The sequence below is a fragment of the Haliaeetus albicilla genome, chromosome 26, assembly GCF_947461875.1.
Source record: "Haliaeetus albicilla chromosome 26, bHalAlb1.1, whole genome shotgun sequence".
NCBI lineage: Eukaryota > Metazoa > Chordata > Aves > Accipitriformes > Accipitridae > Haliaeetus > Haliaeetus albicilla.
This window is the reverse complement of record NC_091508.1, coordinates 17,760,398-17,782,412: the sequence shown is the minus strand read 5'-3', so window position 1 is coordinate 17,782,412 and position 22,015 is coordinate 17,760,398. Positions and strand designations below refer to the sequence as shown.

The 22,015-nt window shown below is 37.5% G+C and overlaps 1 protein-coding gene across 1 annotated transcript in view; it reads left to right on the top strand.

Annotated features, from left to right (window-relative positions):
* MED27 (mediator complex subunit 27) overlaps positions 1-22,015 on the top strand; it is a 96,015-nt gene that overhangs the window by 33,076 nt on the left and 40,924 nt on the right. Inside the window, exon 3 of the mRNA XM_069770763.1 lies at positions 4,383-4,513. Coding sequence (XP_069626864.1) covers positions 4,383-4,513 — 131 coding nt within the window. The remainder of the gene's footprint in view (positions 1-4,382; positions 4,514-22,015) is intronic.

The window sequence follows — 22,015 nt, the reverse complement described above, 5'->3', positions numbered from 1 at the left end:
AAGTCATTTTTCTGCTTTCACTTTTCAAAGAAAACCTAAAGCTTAAAAAGCTTTAAATAATGGTAATATGTAAATTTAATGTGCAACTGTGAGTTGACATGGTCAATTGTAAATGCTCCAAGTGATTGTTTGTTTGTTTGTTTGTTTTCCCCCTTGATTCTTACCTTCTTCCTACCCAACCGGTTTTTGCAATGTTAAATGGCCTTGTCAGTAAGTGGAGTGTAATGACTTGTTTGGTCAGCAGTCAGCACATGCAAAATTTCCAGCCCATGAATTATGTAAGCTAAAGACCTTTAGACCCAGCATGATTCTAATGATGGAGCTTTAATTTTAAAAGTTTTAAATTAGCTCTGTGTATGTGTTTGTAGTTTCATAACATACACTATAAAGTAATCCTATAGGCCAAAATATGATCAGTCACGATACAGTCAGTACATTTCTATTTAATGAAGGGACCTTATTGCATTGTTCTGGTTTAAGCCCTTTGGCTGTGGTTTGGCTGTAGCAGAAGGTCTCTGTCTGCTCCAAACCTTAAAGATCATCTGCAGAAGACAGTGTGATCTTTCAGGGGCATGGAGGGATTCTTTTTTGTTTGTTTTGATTGTTTTAGGAGGTGCGTTGCCTTGTTTCTTGTGAGAAGAGAGTCACTGGTGTAGAATAAATAAAAGATATGTGATTAACTTCTAAAAAAAAAAAATGCTCTCGGAAATAAATCCAGTCTGCATTTCTCTAATACACCTTCTCTGTTTAAATAGTTCATGTGAAAGCCAAAGACATCTTACGTGAATGAAGAAATTGCCCTCCTTACAATTACAGCTGTGAGAAAACTGACTCCAAAGCGCTATCTCTGCTATGATGTATTTCACTTTGTGAGGAAGATGGAGAGCTGTTAATATATGAATGTAGTTTTCATATACTCAGGAACACTGTGAAAATGTGAATTATGGCACCTGTAAAACATCACTGATAAACATTTCTTCTAGAAAATACAGGCCATCTTGCTATTACCATAGAAAAATAATGAATCTCAAAAATAATGAAATTTAAAAATACTCCAAGTTCTGTTTTTATTTACCTTCAGGTAAAGCTTTTGTATGTACTGAAGTGTTAATTTTCAGTACTTTTCCTACATCCTTGACAACTAGAGTCTCTTGATTTTTAAAATGTGGAATTCACACATCTACTTGGAACCACAGTTTTAAGAAAAATATCAGCTATCATGAGACTCATCATAAAACTGCACAGGTTGGCACTGGTGTATATCCTAGCTGCTAAGTGTTATAAATTGATTTTTTTGTTGTTGTTTTTTATTTCTTAGTTTTCTGAAATAGATTTTGTGTTTCATCTGCATGTATTGGGGGACAAAGATCAATCTTGTTGAAATTTTACAGAGGAATATTTCATTAGGAAGTAAAGAGCTTAGCTTCACATAAACCAGTTGGAATTCCCCAAAGCTGAAAGATGTGGATGCTTGCTGTAATAAAGCCTCTGAATGATAGGGAATTCCTAAGCGGCTGATAAAGAAATGATTTGCAGTACTACCTAGTGCTGCACAAATACTCAAGTTCAGTGAGTATTTAACATGTTTTATGGATAAAGCTATTGCTGTTTACCATTCTGCTGGTTTAAATGAGCACGGTTTTTGAAAGCAGGTGGAAGGACGTTGGGAATACACTTAGAGAAGGCAGTTGTGACCATCCACAAGTGCCCAACTTTTGGCTGCGTTGGGTTGCATGGAGCACCCCTCTGTAGACACTAACTGAAAGACACAACAGCTCTGCTGACTCAAACCAAAGAATCATGTCGCCCCATATCTCATCTCCAGCAGTCGCTGTAAGCATATGCCTGTATACAATGTTCTCCCCAATGTTCTTCCAGCTATCAGCAGTCTCTGGCTCAGGGATTTCTTGAGCTAATATGGTTTCTGTGTGTTTGTTAACGCTCAAAGGGTTTGTGTCCCATGAACTCATCTCAGCTTCCCTGTATGAGCCTTTTAGCACTCCTAGTATCCTCTGACAATATGTTTCATGTGTGTTCCCTAAGGTGAAGAGATGATGTTTGGAAACAGCGTTCTCTTGTTAATAAGCAAAAATTTTGAGGCGATTGCTATTTTTTTAGCTGAGATTTGCTGTCATGGCCGATGCTGGCAGACAAAGGTATTTATTTTGCAAAAGGAGAAAGGAACTGAATGGCATGTTTATTATCTATCAGGACTGCTGAATCTCCCTGCTATACTTTTAATGCTAGTGGTACTGATTTGGCACTATTTTCGGTCTTGTTTCTGCTCCTCAGAACAAAGGATTAAGAAACAATTTCCCAGTCTCTTCAGTTAACACCCCTGTGCCCCCAAAAAGGAATGCATTCTGTGCAATACAGTATGTGATACTTTAATAATGTATAAATCAAGTAGGACAGAAGCTGCCTGTCAGTTTTATTAACTTTGACCTTTTCTCCCATTATAAGGATAGTTTTGTAAATATTTAATGGCCCTTATAGATTTTGACAGTTGGACCTGCATTCCTAGGAGCAAAGGTAGATTATGAAGAAATACTTATAATTAATAAAAATAGCTTAATCATTGGGAGTCAGCCTTCAAGGACAGAATTGGTTTTTAGAATGTATTTATTTTTAATTCCTTTTTTTTTTATGCCTGACCACTAAATGTCAGATTAACCAGGAGGTTATGAAATGTTTTTAAAAGGTTGCATTTAAAATTCATCTATGATTAGCACCTGTCATTACCATTATTTGGATACTTGCTCAGAAATGGAGGTATTTACTTGAAATACCTGTCAGTGTCATTCTGCGCAGTGAACGTAAGTGAATGGTGTCAACAGCACATAATTGCTGAAGGAGGGCTGCTCTTAATAAGATGCAAGAAGAACAGGAACAAGTGTATTCCTGGAGTCAGAGGGGTCTTCTGCCAGAGCGGTCTTTCCCTTTAATTCCCTGCATATTGCACTCACTGCAGATTCTGGTAGTGAAGATTGAAAACTAAGCCCCTGACACTTTGAAACATTGCCTTTCAAACATGTACTGTCCATTGCTCTCATTGATTTCTTCTTTTCTTTTTTCTTTTTTTTTTTCTCCCCCATTTCAGAAATCTGTCAGAGAAAAACAAATTTGAGCAAAATTCATTGGTCTAAGCAGAGTGCTCGGGGCATTACAATCCCCCCCGCCTTCCCTGGTGGAGCATGGTTCTCTTCCTATTAGGAATGCGATGTGTCTTCATGTTGTGCCACGGCCGAGATTACGTGGCAAAGCAGCCAAGTAAATCAGGAGCCTGTTAAAAAGCCTTATGGATGCTCTGAGCATTGACATTTGAGTCAAATTGGCTCACAGGATAGCTTCGCTCATTTTAATAGTCGTTTTCAAGTAGATCACTTTACCAAGCTTTGCTTCCCTCATTTTCAGCCAGTACCCTGCAGAATAGCTTTGCCTAAGACCACTTTATTTTCTGTAACCTTTTTTTTAGATGCAGACCATGGGGTTAGAGTTGTTAATGTGTTAAACAGTTTGCCTTTTTCAGAACAAATCTTTAGACAATTTAATGAACACTTGGTGTGGGGACTAGAATGATGAAGGAAATTGCATTTGTCTGACACTGAATCTTTCTCCTGCCCCTTCTCTTCAAAAATGGAGGACTAAATGTAAATGTAGATTGAAAGTGTTTAGAGGTGAGCTTGTAACTTGTTGCGCTTGAAGCTGGTTTCAGGACAGACACAGCACTGTAGCTGTTCTTAAATCTGTGAGCAGTGGGAATGCACTAAAAATCTTGCAGATTCATGTTGTGTCCTTCATAAATTTGTCTTTCATTGGCAGGTAAAATAAAAGGTTAGAGGAGAAAGCTACTGAATGTGAATCTTTCTGCAAAGCTATGGAGATGTGCTAGCAGGTATTTTAAAGGCTAGATTTTTCTTTACAGTGGTAGAAACTTCTTTGCGAATGTTTTGTGGTTTTATGTTTAAGAAAAAAAGATGTGTTATTTCTAAAAAGCTGGTTTATATAGTGAAAGGGTTGCATCTTTCTTCCTCTTATCTTCTTCCAAAAAGTAAGAATGCTTGATCCCTTGAGAGGAGAAACAGTCTTAACATTTAAAAGCAAGCCCAAGTTTCAGGAGAGGTAGGACTTGAGAGGAAGTCTTTGATTCATCATCTTACTTGCCCTATAGCATAATTTCCTTGTAATACCTATTTCACAGCAGACTTTTTTAATATGCTGTTGTTCATATTGTCTTCCATCCAAGCAATATATATATATGAAATACCATACATTAACTTGCTGACTGACTGTAATTTGAATCAGGTGGTACAGATAGTAGAGGTCTGACATAGAGTACTGCAGTGGAGTGTATTTTAATATATATGGTTTTTATTATCCAGTTGCAGTACCATGCCGGGCTAGCATCTGGCCTTTTGAATCAGCAGTCTTTGAAACGTTCAGCCAACCAGATGGGAGTATCTGCAAAACGCCGACCAAAAGCCCAGCCGACAACTCTTGTCTTACCTCCGCAGTAAGTAATGGAATATGTTGAAGAGTTGGCAGGGGAGGGGGGCGGATGCTTTTTTTAACTTTTTATTTAATTATTTATTCTTTTAAGTCATCATAATAGCAGCTTTGTGCTTGCATTTTTGTTTCATACAAGTTGACTTATTCTTGTTGGATGGGTGGGGTACCCTATGGAAACAGTATTTTGTTTCTTCTTTTTATGGAGGCACTGTGACAACAGAAAAGTTGCAAGCATTCTTCTCTGTAGCAGGTCATAAAAGTTTTTGCAACACGAGATTGTCATTGAAGAATTATGTTCCCCTGATTAGTATGACTTGGAGCTTCAAGTAGGACTTTTCTGAAGGTCCTAAAAGGCTGAAGCCAAAAAGTCTTTGGTGTGAGTACTTTCTCGACAAACGTCTGTTCTGAGTCCATCTGTTCACCATATGTTAATTTTGCATTGGATCTAAACCTCTTTTACAGGTGACAAGCAATTACGAGGACACTTAGAAACTGTTTGAGGACATAGAGTATCAACACTTTAGGCAGTCTGTGTACTGATGCCAAAAACACAGAAATGTCCACAACTAAGCTTATAAATTAATAAACTGCTTAAAATATTTAGTTACATATAAGAAAATTATCATTATGTAGAAAATGAAGTGCTAAGCAATTATTCATTGTACTGAGCATCCTTGTAGTTTGTGGAAACTGCCTGCTTTTTTTCACAGAACAAGAGTCCCTGATGTATAAACACTATGCTACTAAAAGCTTCATAGTTGTAATGATAAAAGACCCTGTTGTCACCAGAGTCCACAGGCCTAAGTTGATGAAAGAATCTAAGGAAGTTTAGAGTTTTTTCCTTATATGAAATGAGAAAAAAATCAGAGTCAACAGAGCTTTCCCCTTGTATATTAACTTTAAAAGGCTGCTAACTCAAGAATCCATAAATGTTCTATTGTTTTACCGATAAGTCAGATGATGAAGAATGGTTAGAAGGGCAGCTCTAGCAGAACTACAGGTTTGAAAACCAGATGTTCTTTCTCTTATACCTGTGAAAGATCGGGGGTATGTTGTGACAAACTGGCTAAATAGTTTTTTTCCTTTGTTGGGATATCAGGTTTATCCAGAGCTTAAAATGGACTTCTCCAAGAAGTCTGTAATCTAGAGTACTGTGATACAAGTTGTCACAGTTTTTATTCAGATATCTTAAAATATTTTGGTGTTCTGTTTTGTTTTTTTTAATCATGGCTTCTCCAGTTACTAGAAATATGTATAGTGAGAGAGAAAGAGCTAGCTTCTATTTTTGCATAGAAAAGTCTGTACTTGAAACAGTTGCAACTGTATAAACTGTAAAATATGAGGTATATAATATACACATTTAAAGGTATTGTATGTCTTTTTATCTGCAGGTCATTTTTCCTTCAGTGGTGCATTTACGTAGAATTTGCAGATAGAATGAAATTTTAGTGTGGTAACTAAACTTTAGCTAGTAGTTGAAGTATGTTTCAGTATCTTATTACTACTTCCAGCATTATTCACAGGGAAAATAATATGTTTATGCTGAGCTGGCCCTTTATCTGTCACTGGTTTCCTCCTCTCTGGCTTCGCTTTGACCTTTCCTTATTTGTCCTTATCTACTATCTTGGTGTGTCTTAAGAAGAGAATAATAGTTATATTAAGTCAAATCAAATACCTGTTGAGCCCAATATCATGTCTCCAACACAGGGCAGAAGCAGATTATGAAAAGACTTATAAAAACAGGCTTATGAGAAGTATGAAAAGAAAAAAAGTATGGCAAATAGATTTCAATATCTTGATTTTTTGCTGTAGTTTCATGCTAATAATGATGAATCATGCTGTGACTTTTTTTTTCTTTTTATTTCTCTTCATTCTCTCTAAAATGCAAAAAAAGAAAACATCTGGGTACACAACTACATATCTCTTTGAAAGGGCAGACTGCATACTAATTTTCCCATGGCAATTCAGGGATTTTTTTTTTTTAGCTTTATTGATTAGTCAAGAAAGGGTTAACTATTTCTTTGTCTTTTTTTGCATTGATGTATGCTATTAAAATTAAGCTCAGTGACAAGTCTTTAGGCTGAGTAACAATGTGCTATGAGTCAAGTACATATTAAATGTTGTTCAGAGCAACTATATTATCTAGAGCTTTTCTTAAACTTAAGTAGTTAAAACCACCTATGTGCCAAAATGTCATTTTAGGATAGCCGATTGGAGCAAATAGCAACACCATAGTAATCCTTTTCAGCCAGCAACGGAATGCAGGAAACACTGTTGCTCAGGAGGCAACGCAGGTGATGATTTGGACAAAGACTCTTCTAAAAACTGTTTTATTTTTATGCAGATTTTGCATATGGATAGTTTGATACTAAACATGTCCTCATTTGAGTTAAAGGTAGCATTAGAGACCATGTTACTGATCTATTTATTTGTTTGCGTTTCCATTCCTTGAAGAAACTGCACAGGTAACTTTTGCTATTGCACGTTACATTCTTAATGGCAATGATGCAAGCTGAGCAATTACCTTGCTAATCCATATATTTGATTTTTACTGGTATGGTGAGGCTTGAGTTTTGTTCCACAGACTGAACATACCCAAATGGTGTCTCTTCACATGAGGGGTGATACAAAACTTGATTCTTGTGCTGTGTCAACTCATTGTTCACTTGAGCCCTTAGTCTCTCTCCCTGCTCTGCTGTTTCTTCTCCCTTCCAACAAACAAACAAACCAAAACCAACCAACCAAAAAAAACCCCAAAACAAAAACCTCAAACCTTCTCAGCCTGTCTTGAAGGCTCAGCCATCTCTTCCTATTCCCTGGTCACAGAAGGAGCTGGACAAAGGATTTTGCTAATGGCAAAGCTGATTCTTGGTCAGCACATTCATTTGTCCCTTGCCAGCCTTAGGCCATCGTTTGATGTCCTCTGGTTTGGAGGTGAAGAGGTCTAGTTTTTCACTAGTAGGTACCTGAAATGGCAGCATCAATGTTGAATCAAAAAGGTATTTTTAAAAATGGAAGGTCTCTGTCCTATGCAACCAGTACTAGGAAAATGTTCATTTTCTCACTGTTTTCATTATCTGAGGGCTTCTAAGGGTGCTGAACAGTTTTGAAGAGAGACCTTTTGGTGTTCAGTTTTGCTTTTCAGTATTGGTTTTCACTGGCTCTGAAAGTGCAGAAAGGAATACTAGATTGATATGCGTCTCATTTCTAGCCAAATGTATCTGTTTGAGAAAATGACTAACTGCTGGCTGCTTTCTCTCCCTGCTTTGTCCCTCCTTCTGTCTTCTATTAACAAGACATCTCCCTGTACTTGCTAATAGATGCATTCCCTCACATGCTTCTCATCTGGCTGCTGGTTCCTTCCTTCTGTTAAGAATCTTAAAGCAGTGTTTGCTGAAGTGCTGAAAGCTGTCAGCTCCTTCCAAGTGACTAGGAAAGCATATACATGCAACCATTCTGAAAACTAGGATGGCTTCTTCTGTTTGAAATAAATAAATAAATATGGTAAGAAATGATGGCTCTTAGTTTTTTCTTTCCTTTTGAAAGGTAGTAATTGATGCAGTTAATTAATCTTGTATTATTTTGCTTGGTGCCACATCTCAAAAGCAAATTCCCAGTTATGAAGTTGTCTCCATGACCCTGTGGGAGCAGAACGCTGCACCCCAAAGTCTGGGGTGGCTGAGAGCAGTAAGACCATGGAGGTGGTCCCTGCCAGTGGACCACCCTGCTGAGAGCCCAGCAGACTCTAGTATGTCATTGTCTAGCTGGAAAATGACAGCAGTGAGTCACAGTGAGACGAGGAGGAAGAAAGAAAAGAGGAAACAGGATGTTGACTATATTCTTGCGGTTGTGTTCATCGGCATACACAAGAGGGTCAGTTAGTTTTAATGGGAACTTTTAGGGGTGCCAGCTGAAAACCTTGTGACTTTGATAGCTCTTTTGTGTGGGGCTTTCTTAGTGCTCCCAGATTAATCATCTGTCTCCTCTGTCTGGAAGGAAATTGCCAGAACAAGAACTTGCTCACCACAAAAGGTGCTGAGACTCTTGCCCTTTATGGTGCCTTTTAGGCTCGTTTGTTGTGACATTTGCAGTTTTGGGGAAATAAGCACACTATAAACAACAAACAAGTGGAAGTCTGGTCCTTGTTTGACAACTTCAGGCTCAATGGACAGAGAGGCTTGAGTAAAACAGAGTCTAATTTTTTTGTTTTAGGGCTCTTCAGCTTGTCTTGTAAATCTCTTGTGGTCTGATGTATGCCCTAACCTGACAGTGAAAACATTGTAATAGATTGAGTAAAAATCTCTGTGAATTTGTACCCTATTGCTAGGAGCAGACCAGCAAAATTACTTTTCCTTTACTAAAAAAAAAAAAAAAAAAAAAAAAAAGACATTGGTCTAGATAGATGAGCAACAAAAAGCTGTGAAGATAACTTTTCTTTTAGGAGATAATAAGGACTTGAGGATAGAGTGCTGGGCAGAGGCTCAGGAGGGCCAGGTGGTTTCTGCCACTTGTTCTGTGTGAGATGGAGGAGGTGTCTATTCTGCTCTCTACTCCTCAGAATCCATCTGGATTCTTCTTCTAGAGAAGATGGGTATATTCAAAAGAAGTCCATACTTGCTCCATCCTTTGGAACTACATTAGCAAAAGATGCTCTTTAGTGAGGGGTCTCCTTAAAAAAAATTAATTTACTGGTTCAGCAGGTATCTGTTCATCTGGATTTAGAAAATAAATTTACAGATATCCCAAACTCTGTGTTTATTGCAGCTTGATTCAGTACCAGCATAGTCAAAGTGTAGTTCTTTCATAAATAACATTAATGCCCTATCAGTTTTATGGTTCTGTCATATAAGTAGTACTGTAACATTCTATTGTATTTGTTCAACAGCTTTCTTCAGGACACACAAATTAATTCTTGAGGAAGGAATTTCATTTAAAATAGTGATGTAGTATTCAAAAAATAAAATGTTCCTATTCTTAGTGGTTAACTGGAAGGTATGTATATATATATAAACCATGCACCCAGTCATCAGATGTGCCAGAATAAATTATTTGGAACTTAACTTGTGTAATTTATCATTTTTACATTAAGAAAAATCCTGATGAGCCCTTTGCCAAGAGTTTTTGGAGGAAAGGTTTTTTTCAGCATTTTGTTTTATAAACAGCATCTAATTGTTTCCTAGGTTCAGGGATTTTAATTATGAAAGAAAGAGGCAGATTATTCTAAAGATAATGGCAAAGCATGCTTAAGCCAATAAATGTTCATAGGTTTTGTATTTTTTAAGACCGTATGTTTAAATTATGCTTATCTAGTCTGACCTCACTGTGTTACAGAGGTCTGAAATCCCAGCCAGGGATTCATACTTTGAAACCAAGAATCTGATGTACCAGCTAAGTGTGACACCTGGTATATAGGCGGTGGGGAATGTGGTTATTTAACACGCAAGTGTTGTTATTGCAATAATCCCATTCAGTATTATGAGCTGTACTCTTTAACATTTGGGCCTCTTCGAAGAAAAGCATTCAAGAGTAGAAGAGCAAAGTGGGTGGCTATATTTTTCCGTTTTGAGAAAAGTCATCAGAAGTTCTTTGTGCAGTTCTAAAATTCTTCTTTCCCCCTACTGGCAGAGCTGTATTAAGTATCAATATTCATTAAATACCACAGAGATGATAATGTAATAAAGCAATAATCCTCAGGCCCACATCTATACTTCTCTCCAGAAGAGTTGAGGTTGAGAATATAATTAAAGATTAAAACTCTGTTTGCATTCTGGAACATGGAGATATCTTTTTGTACATGATGGGGAATTGTATTAATAAGGAAGAGATCAGTTTCCAATAACTTTCAATACTAGGAGCTCATTTAATATCCCTGTTCATGTTTAAGTTTCTCACGGTATTCCTTTTAGCTTGACTTTAGCAAGACAGTGCAACAGGAACTGTAAAAGAACACGTTGCTGAAATACGTGACACTTTTGCTCCACAAATTAATCCCTTATTGGTTCTTTATATTGTAAGACAATAATATTTACATGAATAGGTTTAATTACTTTGCAGCCGTGTACCGTGTAGATTGAACATTAATTTTAGTATTTGGTATCTTGTGCACAGTTTGGATCACATCGTTGCACTGTTTTCTTTCTATTTTTAGTAAACTGATGAACACCTGTTCTGCAGATGTTTTCTGAAGCTGTTTTAGTATAAGTTGCAATGTATTACCATACAGTGAGATTGCATTTATCCCTTACTGATAATACTCATTTTTTGTGTTTGGAGTTTATGTGCACATCTTGCAGGATCTTTTGATACTTAAGTCTCTAGTATTTCACTTGGGTCAACTAGCGTGCTGGTATTGACTGGGATAGAGTTGTTTTTTTTTTTCCATATTAGCTTGTATGGGTCTATGTTTTGGATTTGTGCTGAAAACTGTTGATAATACAGGGATGTTTTCATTACTGCTGAGCAGTTCTTACACAGTCAAGGCCTTTTCTGCTTCTCACCCCACCCCACCAGCGAGCAGGCTGGGGGGGCACAAGAAGGTGGGAGAGGACACAGCTGGGACAGCCGACCCCAACTGACCCAAGGGATGTTCCACACCATATGATGTCATCCTCAGCATATAAAGCTGGGGGAAGAAGGAAAGGGAGGGATGTTCAGAGTTACATACAGTGTTTGTCTTCCAAAGTCACCATTACACGTGATGCAGCCCTGCTTTCCTGGAGATGGCTGAACACCTGCCTGCCGATGAGAAGTGGTGAATGGATTCCTTGTTTTGATTTGCTTGTGTGCACAGCTTTTGCTTTACCTATTAATCTGTCTTTATCTCAACCCACAAGTTTTCCTCACTTTTACTCTTCTGATTCTTTCCCCGATCCTATTGTGGGGAGAGTGAGTGAACAGCTGTGTGGTGCTTAGTTGCCGGCTGGGGTTAAACCATGACAACTAAGTAGAAAGCCACTTTAAAACTTTCTATATTGTATCATGAGCTTGTTAAATAACTCTTATTTTCCCCTTAAAGAACCTTAGCCAATTGGTTCTTTGCTCTTCTATTTTTTTTTTCCCTGCCCATGTGTTTGGTGGTGTTGTATGTGATCGGTCTCTGTTAACTACTTCTTTGTCTTGCTTTTTAAGAAGCTCCATAATTTTGCACAGAAGGTCCAAAATACTGGCTTTCCCCCCTCAAATATTGGTATTTTAACTACCAAAGCTAATCTAGCTAGGTAGAGTACTAGTTCTTCACCTCTCGTAAAAAGGATAGTGCTTATTAAACAGGTGGTTTTGTGAGCATTTGTCCAATCCCTAGAGGAAAATCTGTTTGAATTATAAAGTCCATGCTGTGCATGTCAGGGGTTAGTATTCCATTCTTTTCTAAATGAAGTGGTGGTGGAGAGGTTTGATGTAACGATGAAGTTGGATAGTATGCATTCCTCTAGAATTTTTGAAGGGAATACAAACAGTGTATATGTAGTATTTAGGTTTTTTAAAGGAAAACTACAGAATAATATGAACCTATTCAAACTGCTGCCTACAGTGCTGCTTCAGAGAATAGCAACATCCTCAAGTGAATTTTTCAAACCATGTAGAATATAATAGAGAATAATGAGCAAACAGGAAACCACTATTTTGACAGCTTTGTTACAGGAAGATAAGTGCTGAGAAATTCAGATCATAATGAATTTCAGCAGCTATCGAAAATATGATAGTTTCAAATTATTTTAAGATACAGCCATGTTTTGGTTTGTTTTGGATTTTTCTTCAGGTTTCCCTTCTGCCTACTGAGCAGAGATGACAACAGTTGCTTTTAGACCAGTTGTTTTACAGAAATGAGACTGGACCCTGTTAGAGTACACCTTTCATTCTAGTTTTAGTGAGACCCTTGGGTACTTCTAGGTTCCTTAAATACAGTAAGTATTAAAGTTGTATCCTAGGGCATGGGAGGAAGAGTCATAGTTATATAATCCTAACTACTTCATTTTCTTCTCAACACTGTTTTCCCAACCACTGAAAGCTAAGAAATCTGGTTGTCTGGATTACTATGAAGTACGTTGCCACCACAGTATTAGAAATTCTGATTTAGGTTACCCTTAAACTCAATGGCAACATTTAAGAGGTGGCTTGGAGCTGATCTGGTTCTTTTCAGATTCAGTAGCCGGGACACTCAGATCCCAAAGCTGGGGAAGCATCTGCCATGATTGAACCCATATTGTGTTACAAATTATGAGGGAAAATTCCTAGGTGATAGCACATCATTAAACTTGCTTGAACTGAGTTTTATTAAGAGAACAGCTGTGCATGTGGGTGTCATGTTGTTCTTTCTGGTTTTCGGATGTAACACAAGTGAATTCACTAGTCCTCGTCATTTGGATGAAATATGATTCTAAGCTTTTAAAGAGAAATTTTTTTTTTCCTAATGGCCAATGTCAACAGCAGTGATGAGTGGTTCGTAGAGCTCGGTGGCTGGCTGTTCTCAGGCATAGAGCAGTGATGGGCCTGCTATTGCTTTATCCTATTTCTTTCTGTGTGTTTTGTTTAAATGCTGAGGGGAAGAAAAGCAGTCTGCTATTAAATGTAATAGCAGTCTATCTCTTTAGTTACGTGGTATTCACTGTTTAGCACTCAATGTAATTTAACTGGAAAGAAAAAATCCAAAGTACTGTTTTCATTCATGAGGGGCTTTATTAGACAACTCCAACGAGATCAAATACAATAACTTACTGGGGATACAACACTGATTAGTCATCTTACTATTTGTAGCCAAAGATACTTTACCAAGCTCTGTTCCAAAAAAGAGAGAAGGGTGTAATCCAGCTGAACTTTTGATTTCAGTGTAAGAGGTAAATTTTAAAACAAAGTGCTGTTAATGTGTTTTATGTCTCTGCTTTGTCTTCACTGCTGTTCAGTTGGGTTATCTATCATGTTAACTTTGGAACCATACATGTGGTTTGTAACCTGGTTAGATACCAAAGATACAGAAGGCAGGCAGATGATCATTTTTCTCCCCCCCCCCTTCTTTCCCTGTTTAGTTTGTGGGGCTCTTGAGCTCAGTTGATTGTCCTTTTCTGTGCTTTATTAAGGATATATGTTGTTTTTTTAGTTAGCGACAGTTTTGAATAGTGGACCAACACAGATTTAATGAGAATCTGAAATCTGAGGGAAAAAATGTGATCTGCTTTTAAAGTTTGTAGATGGTAAAAATGTACCATAGCACTCAGTCCTACAACAGATAGCTGCTGGGACCCGTAGCCCACTTCTGCATCTCTGACTTCTAAATTTTTGTATGGCATATTGTAATACAATATAAATCCAGTTGTCTTTTACACTGTAAACTTGATCACTCCAACAGTATTAAGCCAGCATTTGGGCTATAGGAGAAACCCTCTTACAGTGTTAATATTATCTGGATTTTCACATTTATGTCCAATCAGTAGAAGTGTTGGAGCCCCAGATAGAGCTGTATGACTTGGAGTTGAGCAGGATCCAAACTAGACCGTTACACTGGTAAGAGGGAGCAGTTCCGTAATAAACTGCTGTGGTTTTTAGCAGATTTGGTCCCAGTATGTGTGATGCAAGGAGTGGTGGGGTGAGGAGGTACTTCCCTGCTTTGCGCTCTGCGCCTTCCTGCAGTAGTCTGTAGTAGGTGGGTCACAGAGTAACTTCTGTGGAAGCTCACTGAGTGTTGCCAAAGGTCTGGTACAACATGGCTTTGTGTGGAAGTTTTTTTGTTTTTTTGTAACAGCTGCCATTCTTGAGTCTGGTGATGCTTGGTAAGTCAGTACTGAGTCAACACCTTTGCTGTTCTATGCATCTTTAGAAATATGATTATTTTAAAAATTTTAATCTTGATCTAATCTCCTAATATGTTGATGTATCTGACAGCAGAGGGTTCTGTAATAATCTTCTTTGTTTTGTTATGCCAGATCAATGCTTTTTTTGGGGGGGGGGGCTGTATTTATATGCTGAATTTCATTTCATTCCATTAAGTGCTATACAGCTGCATATTTTCTTACAAAGTAATTACAAAAAAACAGCAGGCATTGATCAACACAGATTGTCCAAAGGAAAGATTTTGACTAAACCCAAATGTTCCTTATGATATTCATTAACAGGATAATAATTTCTATCCATACAATTATAAGAGACAAGGATCTTGGATGCTGCTTTATCCCAAATAAATTACTGAAATGTGCATTAGTTGTGTTGTTAAACTTTACAGTGTATTTTAACATAGAAGTAAAATCTGTTTTATTTATTCACTTTTCAACAAATATTCTAACCAACCACTATGGAAAGAGAGTGCGTGTAATTAAGATTTCTAATTTCTTTACAGTGTATAGAGCTTCACTTACTAGCGTGTTGTGAGCTGTTATGGACTGATAGCCTTAGCTCAAATGTCCTTGTAGTGAACACCTCCATGAACACGTCTGTCTTGAAGACATTAGCCAGAAGAGGCCTGGGGCTGATTGCTGTTGATATTTTGGTGTCATATTGCCCAAACTAATCCTGCAAACAGGATTGCTCCGAGTGTGATGTGCAGCACTGTGTGACTGAGCACAGTGGTTTGAAATAATTCCCATCTACTTTGCTGAAGATCAGCTGGAACACTCCATGGTTGGGAAATGAAAAAGCTGCATCTTTTTGGAAACTTTGTGCCATGTACTGGCCTTGATGTACAAGTTCATTTTCCAGCATATGCACAGATCTGGAGCAGAGTGTAGCCCCTACTGAATGTTAGTGTTACTGAGGATTGAAGCTGTGTTGTAAAAGAGCAAATTTCTGACTCTTTGATGTATGTTTGCCTTAAAGGTAATGTTTGTGTGAGAACTGTGCCATTAAAAGGTGGCAATTAATTAAAAGTTGTTCCACAGTCCCAACCATTAGAAGATGCCCTTGCAGCATTTACAGCAGAACACTAATACTGCACTGTAGGGAATCCTTGTACTTTCAGTAAAAAAAGAAAATTAAGGATGAAGATTTTAATGTGTAATTAAAGACTGCAAATACTAGTTTAACTGCTTGTTTCTGTGTCAAAAAAAAAAAAAGAAAAAAAAGGAATACAAACTACCAGTGGTTGGACTAATTAGACAGTGAAGAACAAGCTAGATAAGAGAGGAAATTTGTATGAACTTAATAATGATATCAAAGCTTTTGCTAAAGCTGTGATTTTATCATATGATTGCTTTAGCCCCCCCCCCCCTTTTTTTTTTTTGCTTTACTGTTTGGGGGAGGGGGATTAGAGGCTGTTTTACTGCAGCAGACAATCTATCTAAAAAGAATAAATTAAAACTGCCGCTTGCCAAATTCAGGAACGCATTACAGCAAGTGTTTCCATCTGCATTGGTTGTGTATTCCCTTGTCAAAGATGCTGAACAGAAAGAGAAGAGCCATAATAAGGTGGAAGGGGAAGGTCTTTATATTTTGGTGGCTTAGCAAGAACAGCGTTATTGCATAATCATCTTGTATAATGTGATGCGATATGAACGTATCGTGAACTTATTTGTTAATGGCTTTATTTCTGTACCTCTACATGATTCCCAGTAACTGTTAGCTATTTGTGAGGAAAACTAAAAAGCTATACTGCGAGGGGGGATAAAAGTACTTTCAAATGTGAAACCTGTACTGTTAAGGAGAAGGAAGCTCTAGGTGTATCACAGTAAAAAACTTTGACATGTAAGTCGTACCTGAAAATAAAGTCAATTAAAGTCCCATGTAGTTTTGACAGTAATTCTACAGAAGGGGAAAGTTTTCCGAAGTAATGAACTGCAGATGGGGATTTACCTGGGGACTAAAGGGGCTGTTCCCTTCCTTGAGGACCACGTGGATGGTGGGCTGGCCACGCTGCAGTGCTGCCTCGAGCAGCTGTATTCAGCACCCATCAACCGACTGGACATTTGAGTTTGAGAAAGACAGCTAAATGCCCTTTCTAACTAGAAGGATACAGAGTAGGAGAATTGCTTTGCTCTGCTTTCTTTACTTGGTGTTAAAAATAACTGTTATTACTTTTTAATTTCACTTTAGGGCATTCTCTGGGTATTCATGTGTTCACGAGGTACCCTGTGGATGGGTTAAATGAAAAAAGCTTGGGTAGCAAATTCCAGCTGATGACTTCATAGAGTTTTCCTCTAAACATTATCTTCATTGATAATGATTTCAAGTATTTTGTTACAATTATTTTGCTAGTCCCATTTTCCCAACTGCCAGTGGAAAAAATAAATAAAATGTAGCCATTAGAAGTTTCACTGGGTGAAGTGACTTGGTTTTCATTCCTTTATAGGTGCTGCTCTACTGTTATTTTCATTTCTGATGGTTTAATTTTGCAAGGCACTTCTTTGCTGTGTAGGTTTTACCTAATAAAGACTAACACTGTCTTTGTTAATTTCAGTAATGTTACTCAGTAGTATGTGTATGTCATTTTGAAAACAAGTGTATTAATAGTGTAATGCACATTTCTAATTGGACATAGATACATTTGCCTCATTATTAGTATTTCCTGATTCTTACCTTTGCATGGGTAGCAAAGGGCATAAAACACTGTGGACAGGGAAGACCGTGTTAACATTGGCGGACTTGGTTTTGACTTTTTTCTGTGGCTGCATACAGTCTCTATTGTCTGTGAGTCATGGCCAGGGGAATCTTGTAGTAAGTCCTCTAATTTTAGCAACCAAAAGCATCTCCATGCAGCAATTTTTGCATTGGAATTAAATTTTTCTGTTGTGTTGCTCAGGATTGTTCTTACAAATTCTGTGTTGGGAAAGACAGTAAGAGTTTGGCACAGAAATCATGATAAGGTAGTTAATTGCTTATTTAACCTTTGCTGAGTTTACCTGGACACCTTGAATGAAATGAAATAAAGATTACGTTCTGTGTATGATCATTGTGCTCCACTGTTGCCTATAATACTTTGTTTGTGTCCCTCACAAAATATGATTGTGGAAGAGTGTTCAGCCTTTTCATTCTGTACCATGAATGTTTGAAAGCACTTAAAGATACAGAGATTCCTGAATAAGTTATTGCAGAGCAAATTACTGTTTTGTTGAGTTACTCTATGTCTCGGTTTCCCCACATGAACTACGTGAATTGTATCATCTGGGAACTGTGCAGGAGTGCTGAGAGTGACTCGAGTAATATTTGTACAAAGCTGGGATAAGAGAATGTATTAACTATAAGCAGATGCTTTCATCCAGGGGAAGAGTCTGGATTTTTGTCTTTTATTGTCAGTTGTTCAAGACCAGTTAATTTTTTACAAAATTCAAAGTCCAGAAGTGACACGTTGTGAAGAATGAATGACCATATAATTCCTACTTGCAAGACCTAATAGGAAGCTCTAACTATCCACTGTCAGCGTTCATTCTGATAAATGAATGGTGATCTATTATTCTGTATCCTTTGTGTTCTTGCCTTTAGGTGTTCATTTCAGTGATGGAAGACAAAGTGCAGACACATGAAATAATTACACAGCAAGCTTGGCTGGAGCCTGTCAGTCTGTGTCAAGCTCCCTAGACTTCTTGAATCTCTAAATTGTTGAGCTCTTTTGCTGATTGTTGCATTCAGTGTTTGGTGTTAAAATCAAATGTGCTCTAGAAGTGGCAAAAAATACCCCACTGTTTTGATGTATTTTAAGTCAGAATTTAATACCTGTGTCCAAAACAGCACTATAAAACTGAGTTCCCCTCAAGCCAAAACCCAGGCTTTTCTACTTTCCTATTTTACATGCAAAACGTTCTTTCATTTTGGCTTTTGCATTTTGACAGTTGCTCAGCAAGGATGATGCTTTTGCTCATGACAAATTTGTATGCGCCTTGTAGACAGGTCTTATAAAAGCCTTTTGTGAAGGACTGAATGACAAATCAAACTTGGATCTAAATTTGGGGCTAATCAACTACATGGCATACTCATAGTTTGAAGAATCATAGTTGAATCTTAACAATACTTTAGCTTTATTATAAATAATATGTAAGTTTAAACATTTATTGCTTTTAAACTTTTTTTTTATGGTTCAATTTTAAATTTAAGTTAAGTAAAGAGGGTGTTAGGCTGATTAGCCACATGTTGCTGAGGTGTATTGTTAGCAAGTAACACATAAATTTTAAAGTTTAGGAAATAGTTCCTGGTTGATAATCATTGGTTTGGCATTTCTGTTGCTGAAGTGTGATCAGTCCACTGAGCATACTGAATAGACTCTGTAGTTGTAATTACTCCAGCTGTTCTACTCTGTGTTTATTCTTCAGGTACCACCTCTACTAACCCTCCGCCTGCTGCAGCTTTTTGTATTTTCTAGTCAAGTAGACAGTAATGGAGAAGTCTGCTGTGGTAGTGGGTGCTCCAGGCTCTCAACTCTGAATCCTCTTTGATTTCTAGTTGGAGATTGAGTTGGAAGGGACCTCAGGAGCCCATCTAGTCCAGCCTCCCATTCAAAGATGGTCTCTTGTCACAACTAGATCAGATTAGCTGTGATGTTGCGTAGCTGAATCCTGAAAACCTCCGGGGATGGAAGACTACACTTGTAGCTATTATCAAAGCAATTCACCTGCTTCTAGAGGTCCACTTAGTGCTGTTCTTGTTTAAACAGGTCTGCTGAAAACCCACATCTTAAAAATAACCCTGTTCTAAGGAGGGTTCGAGGGAGGGTGGCTGGTGGAGGGAAAAAGCAGGTATTTTTCGAGAAACTGCATTATCTAGTAATGTAGATTATAGTAGCCTGTTTAAAAAAAAAAAACACAACGAAAAGCAGATGAGTTAACTAAAAGAAGTGCTACAAGGAGGAGTGCTTGGGATTTAAAATAATATTTGTATGATTTTTTTTTTAAATCTAAAATTTGGCTTAAAAGCAGTTTACATGTTGATTCTTCCATGATTCATTCTACTTTGAAAGTTGCTCTTCATTTAGACAAAAGGTTACTTCTTCAACATCGTGATTTTACAGCATAATAGATAAGCAAATCTAATCCTATCTAATCTTAGATATTTCTAAGGAAGTGAAACGAATTTCTTGACAGAGCAATGGTGGCTCTTGTATGCCACTTGTGAAATGGGTTTGTTGGCAGAAAATGCCAGGTAGAACTATCTTAACATGTGATTATGCTTTTAAATTGAAAATTTATTTTCAGTGCAAAGATAGCAACTTTAACACCACAGACAGAAAATCAATTATAATTTTTGCTAGTACAGCTAAAATACTATCTGCTGCTACTAATTTCTTTTTGTTGTTCCACAATTGCTGTCTTCCCTCTGTTTTTTATTAAGTTGTCAATGGGGATAGGAATTCTGATACTGAAGCCTAAGTGTTGTAATATCCCCCTTTCTCTCCTGCTCTGTACTTTTGCATCTGTCTGCAGTACCATGGTTGAATCATCTGTTTCTAGGCTTGTATGTATTTAAGCCACTTAATTTTTGTTGTGTCTTAGGCATCATCCTCCACTAGCAAGCTCTTATGCAAGTGAACTACTGTTTGCTTTTGCTATTTATTGCTTTGTTAGTGTCAGTATATACTGGATCTTAAAGATCTGCATTTTGCAAATGTCTTTAATACCTTCTGCTGAAGGTTCTTCTCCACACATCTTAAAATGCTGGTGTAAACAAGCTACATAGAGTATCTGGTAGTTGGAGGGTCCTTAGTTTTCAGGTTGTTTCAAATATTTGCTTATCTGTTAACTTGTTCTGGTTGGTTATTTCAGAGAATTTCAAAAAGAGCTTTTCTTTCTCACATAAGGTCTGTGCAAATAGTTGACTCCCTTTGCTTTCGGATCCTAAATAAGTAGTTCATTTCCATGTCCTGAGTGTGGATGATAGGCTATGCTGAGAAAAGTTCATCTCTGATCTGAGCATAGAGCCTCTCCAGACGTGTCAGTTAGCACTGATGCAGTGTGGCATGCGAGGATGGAAAGTGCTCCTTGACTGCCCTGTGATACTGGGAAATGTATGTACACACATGTATTTAAGCTAATGTTTTAGGGTTTGGGGTTTTTTTTAAGCCCTTGAAAAGAGTAAAATGAGCCCTTTGGTTTTGCTCATATTTTCTGTCTTTTGCTGTTGCTGACTTCTCACTAGTTGCAGCTTACGAAGAAGTCTTTTTTCAGTATAATGGGATGGGTTGCAGAAAGTCAAAGCAGTGAACCTCTCAGTAGTGCAGCTGAGGATGTAACTATAACTGTGTTTGATTTGTTTTCAGTCAAGCTTTCTTTTTCTGCTTTCCTGTCTTCATGCTTCCTTTTCAGAGATGTTGTGCAATGTTTGTCTCATTGTGTCTTTTGCCGAATACAATACAATCAATGGCTAGTATTTTTGTCTCCCTTTTAAAAATACCTGTGAAGTGCTATTTAGAATGGGTCTGACATTAGATCAGTGCAAGTGTATTTTGTGTTTTGAATTACAGAAAACTTGATGATTGCAATTAGGCAAAAAGTGAAGAATAATTAAATGATTAAACAAAAGTCAAATACAGAAGTGCGTGTCAATGCAGTGGGTAGTGAATGCAAAGTGAGCATGAATGGAGAGCTCCGTTGAAACGTGCAAATTCACTGATGTTTGGAAATACAACTGCAGGACAATCTTTTGAGGTGATAGATACCATTTGGTAATATTTTATCTGTTTCTGTGGGGCATCAGCTTCAACTGGTTGACTCTCAGGAGCTACGTGTTAGCTCATTAATCATATAATTTGCTGTCATGTTACTAGGTGAACCTCTATCCTGGTAGCAGCATGAATTTGAGATAATGGTTTCCTAATCGAAATAGCTGTAATAGCCCTGGCCCTCATGGTTGACTTCGACTTTCCTCTGGTTGTTTTTAGAAAAATCTTTGATATAAGGTTACTCTTAATGAAGGTTCTGTGTGTTAACACAGATAGTTTGCAGCTGTATGTATTAATGCAGCTGAGTCCCATTCCCTTCTTTATACAGTGTATTTTTAATTAAAACACTGTACTACAGTAATACATTGGTATATGTTGTACGTGTGTTTGATAACGAGCTATTCTGTAGCTTTTACTCTGTGATGAAGCAGAGATTTTGATTTTTTTAAATTGGGTATGGGTTTTTGTTTATGCTATCGTCAGACATTTTCCTAGGAAAATATAGAGAGCTCTGTTGGGTGGAATACTTCAGAAGATTTGCCTAGACAGTTTTCAATCAAAAAAATTACTGAACTCTTTTTCACAAGAAACCTTTAAGCTTGGACAGTGTAACTGTATAATGTAAACAGCTATCTCAAGAAAAGGAAAAATATAAACAGGAAGTTTAAAACAAAAAACCCAAAAGTAACCTTGCCTTAAAATACACTATCATTTACGTCCATATTTAAATTTTTTTCTGTGTGCAGGGAATGTCTTTAGTCAATGTAAAAATCTAATTAAATCTTCTCATGGTAGTGATTCATAGCTGACCCTCTCTTTATTGGAGCATCTTATTAGAATAATAAACCACTCCCTGCTGAGAGACACTGTCATTGACAGACAGGCGAGACACTTTGGCTGCAGATTAGAACAGGTTGATCAGGCTGGTATTGTCTTCAGAGT